This window comes from Sorghum bicolor, chromosome 9, assembly GCF_000003195.3.
Source record: "Sorghum bicolor cultivar BTx623 chromosome 9, Sorghum_bicolor_NCBIv3, whole genome shotgun sequence".
NCBI lineage: Eukaryota > Viridiplantae > Streptophyta > Magnoliopsida > Poales > Poaceae > Sorghum > Sorghum bicolor.
Window position 1 is genome coordinate 49,791,742 of NC_012878.2, and position 14,268 is coordinate 49,806,009.

Consider the following 14,268-nt stretch of genomic DNA (forward strand, 5'->3'; position numbering starts at 1 on the left):
AGCAAAACCACTGCCCAAAACCGCTTGAGAGGGTTATTTGATCGGTTTTAGAAAGTTCAAGGAGTAGAAAATCTGATTCTATAGTTTGGGAGGGTAAAGTAGTCCACCATGTATAGTTAAGGGGGTTATGTAGACTTTTTTCTTTTTTATATACAAGTTGAGATTTAAATAAATTCAAAATTTGTAGGGTGATAGTTAGCATCATAACCTACCTACTCATATGTTAGTCCAACAGTACCTAAAATAGTCTCTCGATCCAAGAATTTTGGCAAGATCGAAAAAACTCATCTCTAAAAACTTCCAAACCCACCTCCCAATCTTTTGGCACTTGAAAAAAACCACCTCCATACACGTAAAATTACACGCACATATATCGTCGTGCCAATCTAAAGGTGGAAGAATATGGGGAAGAAAATCATCGTTGTATAGAGACTTATGGTTGCTTATTATTAGTCATCAACCATATAGTAGCCAGGACTATAGATAGGTGGCGGCCATACACCTGTGACGTGGGGAATGGAGGTGGGCAAACAAACACTCGACTTTGGTACATGTGACTGTTTTTTCCTAACTTTATTCGAGAAACAAACAACGTTATTTATTCAATGGTAGACAACTTGCCTTATCGACGTCGAATCTATGACGACTTTTGTGATATCAAGTTATGTCATCTTAGTCTTTCGAATGTGATTGAATAACTTATAATACTAAGGATATGTTGTGTTATTGTGCCGTATTTGAAAAAAAAAATACCTTGATAATTTTTAGTGATTATTTTCCATGAGTTTTTTATATAAATCACTGAGGGTGGAACTAGCTCAGGTTCTTCCAAGCGCTATATGTGAAACAAAAAAAAAGAAAAAAAAAAACAACGACAGTCAGGTCAGGTGTTGCATTTTAAAAGGACTTCTCTCCATTCTGAATCAATAGTGCAATGGACTTATTATTTGTAGTTTGAAGCAGCAAGTGCAATCGAACAAATTAAAAGCGAAGAGCAATAATACCGCCAGCTTGTGGAAAATATATGCATTGAATTCCATCGGTGAGGTGGGTACATGATGCGTTGCTGCATATATAAATGTGAAATAGCTTCTACTACATATTTGCCTCTCTACTGTACTAGCTCCCCCAGCTGTTTCCGTGCGTGCGTGCATGACCGGCGACGGATCAACCAGCCGGCCGGAGCCGGTGGGCCGTGCTGATCCCATAACTGGCACTTAATGCCGGCGGTGAGGCCGTTCTCGCCCAGTGCCGCCACCGCCGGCGGGTCCTCCACTTACTAGCTATTACAGCCCCCCCACCACTGATCTGATTACAAATTGCATGGTGTCGTCGATCGTCTGTGGTCTCCCCGTTTGACGTACGACGTCCATGCGTGCATGGCCCTTGTTGCTTGACGACGTTGACCTGCGCCATCAGCTGACTTTGTGGGGTTGACTTCCTCCCTTGCCGGCGGCGTGCGTGGACCTCCACGTATTGCTCCTTGCCATCCCATCAGCTGCACGCAGTGGAAGCCGGCATCCAGAGGACGGTGCTGGAGGCCTGGAGCTGAGTCTTGAGTATATATATAGATAGACTTTTCGCTAGTTTGAAAAAATGATGAATGCGACCGTGTGGTGTGGTGGTCAGCGTCTCTAGATCCAGACTTTGTTTTCAACAGAGAAAAAAAAAAGAGTCTACTCAGTCCAAGACTCCAATCACTCTCCAATGCCCACTGGCCTAATGGCCAATATTGTCACCTTTGGCCCATCAAGGCCCAGCACCGCGCAAAAGCCGGACATTGCACACACCTACAACCGCATGTTCTCAATCGGTCTTTACATTAGGCAGGTCTCAATAGATTTTTATTATAGTTTCATGGAAATATCATGAAACTCTCCTACACTATTTTTCAAAAATATTAATATGGCCTTGTTTAGTTCCAAAATTTTTTGTAAAATAGAAATAGTACCACTTTTGTTTGTATTTGACAAATATTATCCAATCATGGACTAACTAGACTTAAAAGATTCGTCTCGTCAATTCCGACGAAACTGTGCAATTAGTTTTTATTTTCGTCTATATTTAATACTTCATGCATGTGTTTAAATATATTGATGTGACAGTTGCAAAATTTTTTAGGAACTAAACAAGGCCTATGTTGGAAATGTCTCATCAAACTTGCAATAGCCTTAGCAAACCACGACCCAACTTGCGTATAGGTGACTAGGTGAGTGTCAAGGCCTGCGGTGCTGCGACGTGTAGGGTGGGTGTGACCGTGCGAGCATCTCGTCGATTTCTCATGTTTGCTTGCACCCATTGATATGCACATCATCCGACGCTAACTCTGTGATGTGGTGTTTATAACAAGAGAAAAATACAGAAATTAATTTCACTATATGCCTCAGAACCAAATAGGCAAATCCTCCTACAGTTGCATGCATTCATTTACAAATTTCCAGTACACATCCATCCATCGGCCATGGCCCATTCGTCGATCCCGTCCCGACGACTACACCGTCGTGGTCACTGTGCCAGCCGCAGGCGGCGGGAGCGCTTCCAGCCACGGGAGCAGCCTGGCGTGGACGAGGTCCGGCCGGTCGTCGTGCGGGCAGTGCCCGACGCCCTCCAACATGTAGAGCGTCACGTTGGGGAGCTCCGACGGCAGCTTGGAGAAGAACTTCCCCACGGGCCCGTCGATCGGGGTGAAGGGGTCCCGGTCCCCCCACAGCACCAGCACGGGCAGGTCGGCCAGCCGCGGCATCAGCGGTATCGGGCTCGGCCCCGGCGGGCCGGTCACCGTCGACACGAACGCGTCCAGGGCGCCCTCAGTGTCAGCTGGTCCGCTTATGATCTGCATGTGCGTGTACACACTGTCAGAAAAGAAAAGCAAGGTTCAGACAGCAACAGTTAGTCACTCCATGCATTTGAGCCTTGGGACAGTGCTCGACGCACACATGCCAATAGAGGTGAATGCAGCGGCAACTCGTCAAATTTTGCCACTGGTTCAGACGAATTCTTGCAGAAACAGAGCTAACTGGCCAAACATTTCGAGATTAAGTGCCTTACGTCAACCAATTCGTCGTCCACGGCATCTTTGTTCCCGTAAACAGAGAGCAAGATGTCCTTCAGATTGTCCCTGTTGAATCCAAACTGTCACAGAAGAGCGTCAGCAGGTCAGGTCAGAGGGAAATGTGCAGATCGGCATGCCTGTTTTTGACGCGGTTAAAGAGCGCTGATGCTATCGGCCGTTGTTTCAGCAGGAAGTCAATCAGCAGGAGCAGAGGCAGGAGCAGCTTGATCCTCCAGTCGTCGACGATCGCCTTGTTGTTCATGCCGCCGGCGCAGTTCAGCAGAACAAGCCCACGAACGGCTTCTCGGTTGGACTCTGCCCATCATTAGCAGGAGCAAACTGGATACCATAAGTACCGAGCTAGTAGTAGTTTGCAGAAAGAGAATTTACAGGCGTTGGCTGATTGGAACCTGAGGCAGCAATGACACATGCAAGGCTTCCAACAGAGTTGCCGACGAGAACCGTGGGCCTCCTGACCACCTCCTCCAAGAAATCCAATATCAACTGCTTGAGACAAGGCATACACCATTGTTTTTTCAAATCATCAATCCATCTTGTCAAAAAGAAGATCATCAATCCAGATTTTCTTAAACAAACGTCACGAGCAACTCAGTTCAAATGTCAGTCAGATAGTATGTTTATTCCCTCCGTCCATGAAAGAATGCAATTCTCGCTTTTCGGAAGTCAAAGCATTTTAAGTTTGATTGAATTTATATAAAAAAGTACTAACATACATGATACAAAATAAATACCGTTAGATTAGTTATAGAATATATTTTCATAATAAATTGATTTGGAGATATAAATATTACTACTATTTACTGTAAACTTGCACGCTTCCTTTAATTGCATTCTTTGGCTGACGGAGGGAGTATGTTCAAATGTCAGATATCATATATCAGACTGAGTCACTGAAAGCGCACTTGCCTCAGCCCATGTCTCCATCGTGTAAGAAAATCCAGCAGGCTTGTCCGATGCACCGAACCCCAGTAAATCGATCGCGTAGACGGTGTAGGATTCAGACAACACCCCAATGTTCCTACCAACGAGTTGATCAATGTTCCCAGCAATGACGCGTGCAGAGGCACAAGCTCGAGCAGATGGCGCGCGTGCACCACCGACCGCGCGATGAGCTCAGATTTCATTCAGAAAATTAAGATCAAGGGTTCGGACGACGGACAAGGCCGGCTCACCTGCGCCAGTGCGCGACGGAGGCGCCGAAGCCGTGGACGAGCAGGACGGGCGGGCCCTGCCCTCTGTCGAGGTAGTTCACGCGCATCCCTCGCCACGTCCAGGTGGAGCAGCCCCGGCGCAGCTCCTCCAGCGACGTCGTCGTCGCGGCGCTGCTGGTGCCGGTGCTTCCGGCGCGCGTGAGGACGCGGGTCGCGGCTCGGGACCTGAGACGGCCATGGGAAGAGGGCCGCCCGGAGAAAGGGAGCGACGAGAAGCGGTGGCGTCGGCAAGGTGTGGTTGGAGCAGCGGTCGAGGAGAAGGAGAGGCGGTGGTGGTGGGCGGCAACTGCTGCCATATCCACCCCGCTCGTCTCATCAGTGGTTATCGCGGGTGTTCGGTGTTCCGTTTTTACGGCTTTGCTTTCCTGACAGGCTGGCACGACCGGCGTCCGGTGGTTGTCCGGCGGCGACTGTGTTGAGCTTGTGTTTTTGGTACGGTTCAGATTTTTCTTCTCTTTATTTTCTTTCTTTCGAGAGTGCCGGGGAAAAACGTATTCCCCTTAGGCTTGGTAGGCCTGGTGCTAAAACATGCTCTCGTATAGTTCTAGAAGCGGCTTCACTTCATCTACATAGTGTTTGTAAGAGTATTTTTACAACTAAAAAGACCTCAAAGGTCATCGTCATCGTTTGCTAATCGCACCCCCTCCCACCCGCCCCTCACAACTAATACCTGCATCAACCACTAATCCTATCCTAGATAACCCACCCCACGATAATCCCCCGCTCATGTACGCCCTCGCTCCCTTCTATCGAGTTTGTACAACTGCTGCTCGCACACGCCGTCCATTGTCCTGCGGCGTTGTATCACCCTCCTTCTCTCCTGTCCACACAAGAAACAACCGCTGCTTAGATTAGGGTTGTAGTAGATTGTAGCACCGGCGGTGATGGGGACTAGGAGGCGTTCAATAGAACCGTCATAAAGGATCCTAGAAAGGCTGAAGTCGCTGATTTTGATTTCCCCGCGGGCGTTGGTGAGGAGGATGTTCGGTTTCACGTTGGGTGCGCGACACCGCACCAGTGGAGCTAGGCTAGCCCCACGACGCACCGCACAGCCACCTCGGCGAGGGCTGCCTCCAGGATTGCCGGGCCTCTGCGCTGCCGTAGGAGACGGTTGAGAGATCCAACGTCCATGTATTTGAGCACAAAAGTGGCCTTGCCACCCAACCCACAGAGCAAGGCGTGGAAGTTAAGGATGGGAACGGTGCTGCAAACGGGTACCCGCAGTTCTTCTCTAGTGTAGCTAAATGAACTGAATGAAAAAACGAGGGAAGAAATTATCTATTTAGTTCATTAAATGTGGAAGTCGACAACGTGCGACGCCCCAGCTGCACCATCGAGCACCTTGGCCTCCTGCGCACGACGAGCTGGTCTTCGTTATGCTAGGTCAGGTGAGCGTCGTTTGCTTTGATGTTTGGATTCGACCCATGGTTTTGTCTTGGTGCCACAAAAACAAAGGATTAATTAGCTTTGTTTGGGCGTGAGTTATTTGGTCAAATTGATGCATATTTTTTGTAGTTCAACTGTTAGGCCAGTCTTAATGGAGAGTTTCATGTCCTAATTTCCAACACATTAGATTTTGGAAACAGTACAAAAGAGTTTCATAGAGATGAAACTCTCTCTACTCTCATGAAACTCTTATCATATCTTTCTTCATTAATATAGTGCCACATCAGCATATTTAATGTGAGAACCAATTTTTCTGGTCAAAGCATAGAATGTTGTATTCTAAGAGGCATGCCTGATACTAAAGTTTAGCTACAAATAAGTCTGAATTTCTTTTGTATTTGTACCTATAGGGCGGAAGGAACTACAGGGCACAACTTCCCTAGCATTCCCATGTCCTCTGTTGCCTCCACCATCTCACGGTGGCAAAAGCGAAGCTCAAGAAGATCAGGCTGAAAATCTATAGGACCTGAAGGTTTGCTGTCCAGCTTTGAAAATTTGTGAATGGAATGATACAATGTGTAGGGCGGTTGAGTTACTTTCTAGCTTAGGAAATTAAGAGGCTTTCCTATTGAAACTATCTCTTCATATAGGAGGGCTCTTATAAGTAATTTGAACCTTGATGCAAACACCATTGCAAAGTTTGATTTTGGTGCCAAAACATGCTCTCTTATAGCTTTAGAAGTAGAAAGAAAAGAAAAATAGTGTCTCTCGGCTTCACCTCATCCTACATGGTGTTTATAAGATTATATTTTAAAGAACTCTATATATAGAGCTGTTTTGCCAAATGATTTACCAAAACGGCTTCAACTCCACCGATAAACTTGTTCATAGAGCTAAAGCCTCCCAAAACAGCTTCGCGGGTGAAGTGGAAACATGCCAAACGAGACATTAATTATATACTCCCTTCATCCCAAATTATAAGGCATTCTAAGAATCTTAGAGAGTTAAAACATCTCAAATTTGACTAAAATTTATATGATAATAATATTTAATATATGAATTAAGTATCACTAAATTCTTCATTAATTATATTTTCATAGTATATCTATTTAATATCATAAATCTTTATAATTCTGTCTATAATTTGGGTCAAACTTGAGATGTTTTGACTCTCCAAGATTCTTAAAATGTCTTATAATTTGGAACGGAGTGAGTACTTGCTTCTTAAAAGATACTCAATCAATTCCAAACTATGACGTTTGACTTTTTTGACATTAAATTTGATTACTCGTCTGATTCAAAAATTTGTGCAAAATATTAATTCTTTTATCGTGACTTGGTTTATTAATAAAAGTTCTTCAAAAATAATTTAAATTTATCATATTTTTTAGAATAAAACAAATAGTAAAACTTAAAAATAAAAAAAATCAAATATCTTACAATTTAAAATAGAGGCTACATAAGAAATAAACAACGAGCCGTCTCAGGCCGTATTTTGTTTTATCTTTTAGGAGAAGTGTTAACATGAAGCTGCTTTTATAATTAACTCCTATATTTTTTTCAATTTTCAAAAAAAAATTACTTCCTATCTTAATAAAAAATTTAATGGTGCACGGTATACACCTCTTTATTCAAAAACAAAATAATGAGCAGACATCTTGGGAGGTCTTTCGGATCACTTGGAATAATAATATGTTGAATCAGGCTAATTTGGATGATGTCAGTATAGATCCCGAAGCTACGTCGTTCTATAGGTGAGGACAAGGACAGTTGCACATGATTAGCATGCAATGAGAGCTGATGTCACATGATTTATATCTATATCTCTTATAAAATAAAACCTTACTATAAATTCTATTTTCTATCGCATCACAATGTTCCACGTCATCAGTTGTCTTTTTTGTATTTTCTCCCCACAATCAGTGTCCACCAACCATACCCTCCCATTGGAACCCGTTAAGCAGGTTTCACAGAGTAGTTTCTTGACCACCATTTGTTTTTGTTACATGGCTCGTGAGGTTAATTAGCTTTCAAAGGGTGCTTGCTTCTTGAAATACATCGAAATCATTGTAATGCTAATCTCAAACTTATTCCACGGAGTATTTGCTAGTTCCTCGTCAATAGTGCTTTGGGAAACAAAAGACCTATTCATTCCATCTTAAAAAAGTGTCATTTATGAGGCTTATGTCGGTCAAATTTAATATTCGACTAGATTTGTAGAAACTATTAACAATATTTATATCTTTAAATAAATTTATTGTGAAAATATATTTGATGACTCATCTAATGATATTAATTATATAGTATAAATATTAATAGTTTTATTTATTTGGTTAAAACTGTAAACATTTTTTTTGAGAAGTGAAAATGGCACTATGGAGATGAGAGAGTTATATATGTAGACTTGTAATAAGGTCTTAAATTCATGGAGATCTTAGCCAGGAGAAACCTTTTCTTTTACAAAAAAATTTCTTATGGATTGTCAAATGCTATTGCCTATTGGTGTCACATAGAAGGCTTTCCTACTAACCAATGACCGCGTGCCTCCCTTGCTACCGTTAGGAGTTGAAGTGAATTTTCTTCTTTTTATATATATAAAAAAAGATAGACTTAACTTTTAAGGCAGTGACTCGTAGTCGTAGTCTCCAACGCAGTAAAAAGCTAGACCTTGTGTGTGTGTTTTTCTTATTACTAACGACGTTAAGGTTGATTGAGACCATAAATACTTTATTATTAGACCTCATAGTTTTAAAAATAAAAAGTGATTGTTTGCATCGGTTTGTGTTTGTGTTGTAGTGTATTTATCTTTCTACTTTATCTTTTACGATGAAACGGCCACTTTATTCCGTGAAATAGAAGTAAAATAAAGAGGTACTATGGTGGTATAGCCAGTCACTTGGGAAAAAAAAGGAAAATCTCCCGGAAACGACCACAGCTTTCTCTCAAAATAAAACCGCACCCCTCCTCCTGTCTCCTCCAACCCTCTTGCCTGCGCCCCCTCCTCCCTTCGTCTCCGCCGCCGCCGCCGCCTCCTCCTCGCCGGAACCCTAAATGGACCCCGGCGCCGGCGCGCACTACTCCGCCCGTACCGCGGAGGAGGTCTTCCGCGACTTCCGCGGCCGCCGCGCGGGCATGATCAAGGCCCTCACCAACGGTATGCTACCGTCGCTCGCTCCTTTGTCCCGGATTTCGCCTGCCTGCCTGCCTATCTGGTGGCTTCGCCGGTGCTGACGTGTTGCTTGGTTTGGTGGTTTGCGCAGATGTGGAGAAGTTCTACCAGCTGTGCGACCCCGGTGAGTCCGCTCGATCTCCTCGGTCGTAGGGTTGGGGCCGCCGACAGTCACTTGGTTGCTAGGGTTCGGGCGTTCGGTCGCCCTGCTTGGTGTCCCGAAGCTAAATTTGCCACTCGCTGGTGGTCTGGAAATGGGAACCTAGTACTGGTCCGCTGTGGTTTCAGTTGATGATGTAATGGTTTGGAGTGTGGTGACTGGTGAGCGATTGCAATTGTAGATTGGGCAAAAGGTTGGATGGAATCCTCGAATTCGTGAGGATTTTATTGTTCATGCATTGGTTTAGCTCGACTTTTGACTCGTATTTGCTGTTGATGCTACACTGGAAAATGTAGGAATTGATGGGAAGTTCCAGGTTTGGGTGCTGGGATTGTATACTCAAAGTAGCCACGGTTGCTGTCTTGTTGTTTTTTTCCTGTTTCTACCATATTCCATAAATGCAGCATAGGGTCATGAGTTATGACTCATGACCTATCTTAGAGTTAGTTACTCTTTGTTTTAGTGAAGCCAGCAAACCAATTTTTTGTGCCAGTTGTGCCATAGGATAGGGTTGTGGAGCTTGCTTCATTTATCTTGTATTTTAGTGCAACCATGTAGCCTTTTCTTTTTAAGCCCAGCACTTTGTGCTTGCACCTTGCACTTCACTGAATAAATTACAAGCAATACAAAACTTTGGTCCTTTGTGTCTACTAATTTGTTTTTTTTTTACAGAAAAGGAAAACTTGTGCCTTTATGGCTACCCCAACGAAACATGGGAAGTAACTTTGCCAGCAGAGGAAGTTCCTCCGGAGATCCCTGAACCAGCTTTGGGTATAAACTTTGCTAGGGATGGCATGAATGAGAAGGATTGGTTGGCGCTAGTTGCTGTTCATAGCGATTCCTGGTTACTAGCTGTTGCATTCTACTTTGCGGCCCGGTTTGGGTTTGACAAAGAGGCCAGGTAATGATTCCAAGCACTGGAACTTTTCAGTTTCCTTGAAAAAGAAATTTGTATACCTATAGTTTTGTGTCCTTTATTTGCTTCAAGCCTACATTTTCACAAATTCATCTACGGGTTAGTGTTGACCAACAGATATAAAGACTTGCAAAAAGAAATTCATCATTTCTAACTTGTGATTCCCACCTGATTGATAAAAATCATTGTGATTTCTCCTCTGTTAAGGATCAGTTTGATTCTTATATTTAGTGTTTGCTTGTATAGTTTGTGCATAATCAAACATCAGAGTTAATTTTAAAGTGGTCTGCATTTCCATCTGTACTGTTTGGACTACAAAAGAATTGACAACAAGGATTAGGATTCAAATCAATTTGCAATTGAGTGTTATTTGCCAACATATTTTTTTTGAGTCATAAACTAACATGTTTACTGGGCAATGTTTGGCATAGCCTGTGATATGGTAATGAAAAGCATCGTTAGCAGTTGGGCAGTTCCAAAAACTGACGTGTGCACCATGAGGCTTAGGAATTTGCGGTTGAATTACACACATGCTCATGCCTTCGATACATTTGGGGAAGAGGCCTTCCAGAGACAGACTAGCCAGCATAGAACGGAGGATGAAGGGATGGGTGGCAGCGAGGAGAACTCATCTATTGCCACTAGCAATGAGAAAGAAACATATTTGCCAATTAGGAAGAGGCATAGTCAGATCTGAAGCCATGGAACAAGGTGAAATCAGTGGAATTGTCGAGGGAAGGACTAGGCAGAGATGCACAACGGTGGGCTGAGAGATGGTAGTGAGTTCCAACCAGGGTGTGCATAAAAAAATGTCGGCTTGATTTAGGCCTGTTTAGCAGGGCTTCTTCCGGCTCTGGCTCATCCGGAGGAACCGGAGCCAGTGAAGCCAGTTTTTCAGGCTTCACTGGCTCCTAGTTCATTTCTGGAAGAGAGAAAAACAGCCCCTTGCTACAGGCAGAATATTCCCTACAAGCCGGAGCTGTTTTGGGAGGACAAGCCCTCTCAAACCAGGTCTTAGTAGACCACCTTAAGTGATCTTGTTTCAGTGGACTCTCCTTAGTCTCCCAGCACATCTCTTTTGGTTAAAAGATCTTGTACTGGAGTCTTGATAGGGCCATGCAACCCACTCAGTCCACCCATCCTAGGCCCAGCCTAGTCAAACCACTAGAAATATTTTTACATGGACTGCATCGAGACGGGCTGGACCCATCAGATTGGTTGAAGCTCTCTAGCCAAAGCCTAGAATCAATCTGACACCTTTCCCTGTTCCTAAATCCAGTCGTATACATCTAAAAACAGGCATGGTAGATGTGGCTTTGGATTAGTTCCTAGAGTCACACCAGCTGGCTGCTGGATTAGGCGGATGCACATGGTGTCGCATAAGTCTCTGGAGCTAGGAACCACGATAGTGGAGCGCTGCTGCCCACATTGCAGGTGGGGCAGTGACTGATCAGGAGTGCACAGAGGCTCGGGAGCGCGATGGTCAGGAGGCCTCACACTTTGGCTAAAAGGTGGAGCTCTTTCAATCCTCTTCTTGTGGAATCACTTCATGTTATCTGCTAATGCTGCGAGTTCTTATAAATTTCAAAATTTAACCATGTACGTTTATGTGGTTTTGTTCTTTGAATTGGAAGAACGTTGGACGTCTGTTCTTATCTCCTATTTGGGGACAGAATAAGGCACGGACTGGAGGAATACCTTTGATTGCCACAGCTCTGTGGTTACATCCGTTATTAGTTCATTATATTCCTATATAGTCCATTTTTAATTTCTTCATTTTAGCCACCTAGCCTACCCAAATCCTACTAGGGGCATGTTTGGTTTCTAGCCACAGGTTGCCACCATTTGCCACACTTGCCTAATGTTAGGTGCTCTAAATATTTGCCACACCTTAGTAAGCCTTAGAGAATCTTGTCACATTTTCTTGGGTCATGGATGTGTGCCACACTTTGCGGTGGCAACTAAAATAGTAGCCAAACTTGGTCAAACTTGCCTAACCACAATACCAACCTAACCATTTAGTGTATGTAGGCCCTCTTGGTCACCACTTAGGTGGTACTGTGCACAGGTAGGGGTGCAAATGGAACTGTCCGACCAAAGGGGTTCAGATGCTAATCTGAATCTGAATCTGAATCCAGATATTCAATATCCATGTTGTATCTGAATCTGAATACTCAAAGTTGGATATTTGATACGGATATGGGATGGATATATCAAACACATCTGACACTATTCGGATTTTTTAGCATGATATTGTTGTGTTGCATATTGGAAAAGTGCTAGGTTAACTGTTAAATTGACACGGAGAGGTAAGGTACTGATTTTGTGGAATTCTAGGGGAGAAATGACTCACTAAATTAGTTCCACCATTTTGGAGCTAAACGTAGACAAGGATTGAGTTCTGGGTTTGACTCATTGTCTAGCATAACGCGTAGCTGCACTGTGCACTCTTCACGACACTTTAATGACATAAAACTTATAGTTGAAAGTTTGTTGCTAGCGGATATTTTTTAACTTAAAGTGTCATTTGTAAAGAAGAGGAGACACTTGGTTGAAATGAAGCTATTCCTTTCTGACATCTCACAAGTAACAAGTACTCTAGGAAGTGTATATTTCCGGGTTTGCAGCTCTTTGGTTGTTGCTTTACTTTAGAATACATATTCGGGATGTCTCCTTACTCAACATCTTGGTTCTTTAGCTTCACTTGGTTGTGAACTATTGCAGATGGTTTTATAATTGAGCAACATGCTAGTTGGCAGACATGACAGTATCTCAAACTGCTTGATGAATATTTGATGAGTCTCGTTTGGAGTGAAAACACTAAACATCACATATTTTCAGCTTTTGCCAAGATCTTGATGAAGAGACAGTAGCAAGTGATTGAAAGTAACTTAAACTTTAGGCATGTATAGAAAAGAGACAGAATAAGTGTAAAGATGATTGGAATATTCTTCGATTGTCTTGTTACATTGTTCATGCAATGCATTTTCACTATTGATTATCTTTTAAGTTCCCTGCTCAACTCCAAGTATTATTGTTTTTGGCATAACCTTAGTCCTTTCTTACCAATTGTTCTCCATTCTTTTCATGAACCCTTTATAAAGTATATTGGGTGATCATTTATTATACGAATCTGTTTTTGTTAGAGAAGCTAATAATTGACCACTTGAACAACTGTAGCTAGTTGGTATCTACTGTGGATTGGTAGACTGACCAGAATGAACATCCCATTTTTTGCACTACTACAATGGAGTATGTGTTGGTGATTACATGACTTCAGGAAAATACATGGATGTGGAAATACACTAGAGATGAGGGATAGAAGTAACCAACTGATAGAAAAAGGAATCTGATAGGTTTTTCCTTACGGGGTGGTTTACAAGGATTTGGTCAAGCTAAGGCTTCAGTGAACAACAAAAACATTATTTTTAGTGCATTTCAATACTGCTACCTTCACCAGTTCAGAGTATTCAGATTACTATTTTTGCATAGAATAAATAGGTTTATGCTTCTATGGATGATTGAAAATGTGTTGTTTGCTTTTCTCTTTAACAGGCGGCGACTCTTCAACATGATAAATAACTTGCCCACGATATTTGAAGTAGTGACTGGGGTTGCCAAGAAACAAAACAAGGAGAAGGGCCCCAATAGTACCAGCAAAAGCAACAAACCAAGTTCGAAAATGGTAAGTTTAGACACATCGTGCTGCCCTTCAGTATTTTCATCACTGATGATTTTCTGTTTCAGACATCAAGACCCGAGTCTCATTCGAAGGCGACAAAAGTGGCAGCGCCCCCCAAGGATGACGATGATGAGAGCGGTGAAGAATATGAAGAAGAGGAAGAGCGTGATAACACCTTATGTGGATCCTGTGGGACAAATGATGGCAAGGATGAATTCTGGATCTGTTGTGATAGTTGTGAGCGGTGGTACCATGGGAAGTGTGTTAAGATCACACCTGCGCGTGCCGAGCACATCAAGCACTACAAATGCCCAGATTGCAGCAACAAGAGGGCAAGAGCCTAGCGTCAAGCCCTTTTGTGACCCTGGAGTGAAGTAAGCGCCAAATCATTGATGTCTGCAGATATATGCCTAGGCCTAGCTGTCTAGCTTGTAGACTTGCTTTTCATTTCAAATGAACGCTGTTGATTGACTCGGTTGCCCGCAGCAGCTCATGTTGCTTGGGCTTAATTGTGTTTAATGTTTTATAAGCGGTGGTTGTTGTAGGACCAGGCAGTCTTGCAGACGTGTGATAGACGTTTTTGGACTTAACTGACCGTTTCTACATTGCTAATCTAGTTCCAGTTGATCGTTGACATTTGACCTTTTCGCAATGGCCTAGGTGTTTCGAAA

The 14,268-nt window shown here is 43.3% G+C and overlaps 2 protein-coding genes across 2 annotated transcripts; one reads left to right on the forward strand and one right to left on the reverse strand.

The window, feature by feature from the left end:
- Nucleotides 2,314-4,702, reverse strand: LOC8058463 (uncharacterized hydrolase YugF). The gene is made up of 6 exons (XM_002441067.2): nucleotides 4,246-4,702; nucleotides 3,980-4,091; nucleotides 3,463-3,556; nucleotides 3,190-3,367; nucleotides 3,049-3,118; nucleotides 2,314-2,833 (listed from the first exon to the last, which is right to left on the reverse strand). The coding sequence occupies exons 1-6, from the start codon at nucleotides 4,578-4,580 to the stop codon at nucleotides 2,492-2,494; spliced, it is 1,131 nt and encodes a 376-aa protein (XP_002441112.1). The 5' UTR covers nucleotides 4,581-4,702; the 3' UTR covers nucleotides 2,314-2,491.
- On the forward strand, nucleotides 8,592-14,235 carry LOC8058464 (PHD finger protein ALFIN-LIKE 5). Its single transcript, XM_002439768.2, has 5 exons — nucleotides 8,592-8,824; nucleotides 8,931-8,963; nucleotides 9,672-9,900; nucleotides 13,471-13,600; nucleotides 13,663-14,235. Exons 1-5 carry the CDS (start codon nucleotides 8,722-8,724, stop codon nucleotides 13,939-13,941), a joined length of 774 nt encoding a protein of 257 aa, XP_002439813.1. The 5' UTR covers nucleotides 8,592-8,721; the 3' UTR covers nucleotides 13,942-14,235.

What these genes read in the sequence shown, in the direction of transcription:
- LOC8058463 (XM_002441067.2), bottom strand. Translation starts at nt 4,580, where the DNA reads ATGGCAGCAGTTGCCGCCCACCACCACCGCCTCTCCTTCTCCTCGACC. An exon ending in CGATGGAGACATGGGCTGAG is followed by an intron (nt 3,557 to 3,979) that starts GCAAGTGCGCTT and finishes TGTCTCAAGCAG; the next exon opens with TTGATATTGGATTTCTTGGA. An exon ending in TGGACGACGAATTGGTTGAC is followed by an intron (nt 2,834 to 3,048) that starts GTAAGGCACTTA and finishes ACGCACATGCAG; the next exon opens with ATCATAAGCGGACCAGCTGA.
- LOC8058464 (XM_002439768.2), top strand. Translation starts at nt 8,722, where the DNA reads ATGGACCCCGGCGCCGGCGCGCACTACTCCGCCCGTACCGCGGAGGAG. An exon ending in CTACCAGCTGTGCGACCCCG is followed by an intron (nt 8,964 to 9,671) that starts GTGAGTCCGCTC and finishes TTTTTTTTACAG; the next exon opens with AAAAGGAAAACTTGTGCCTT. An exon ending in ACAAACCAAGTTCGAAAATG is followed by an intron (nt 13,601 to 13,662) that starts GTAAGTTTAGAC and finishes TTTCTGTTTCAG; the next exon opens with ACATCAAGACCCGAGTCTCA.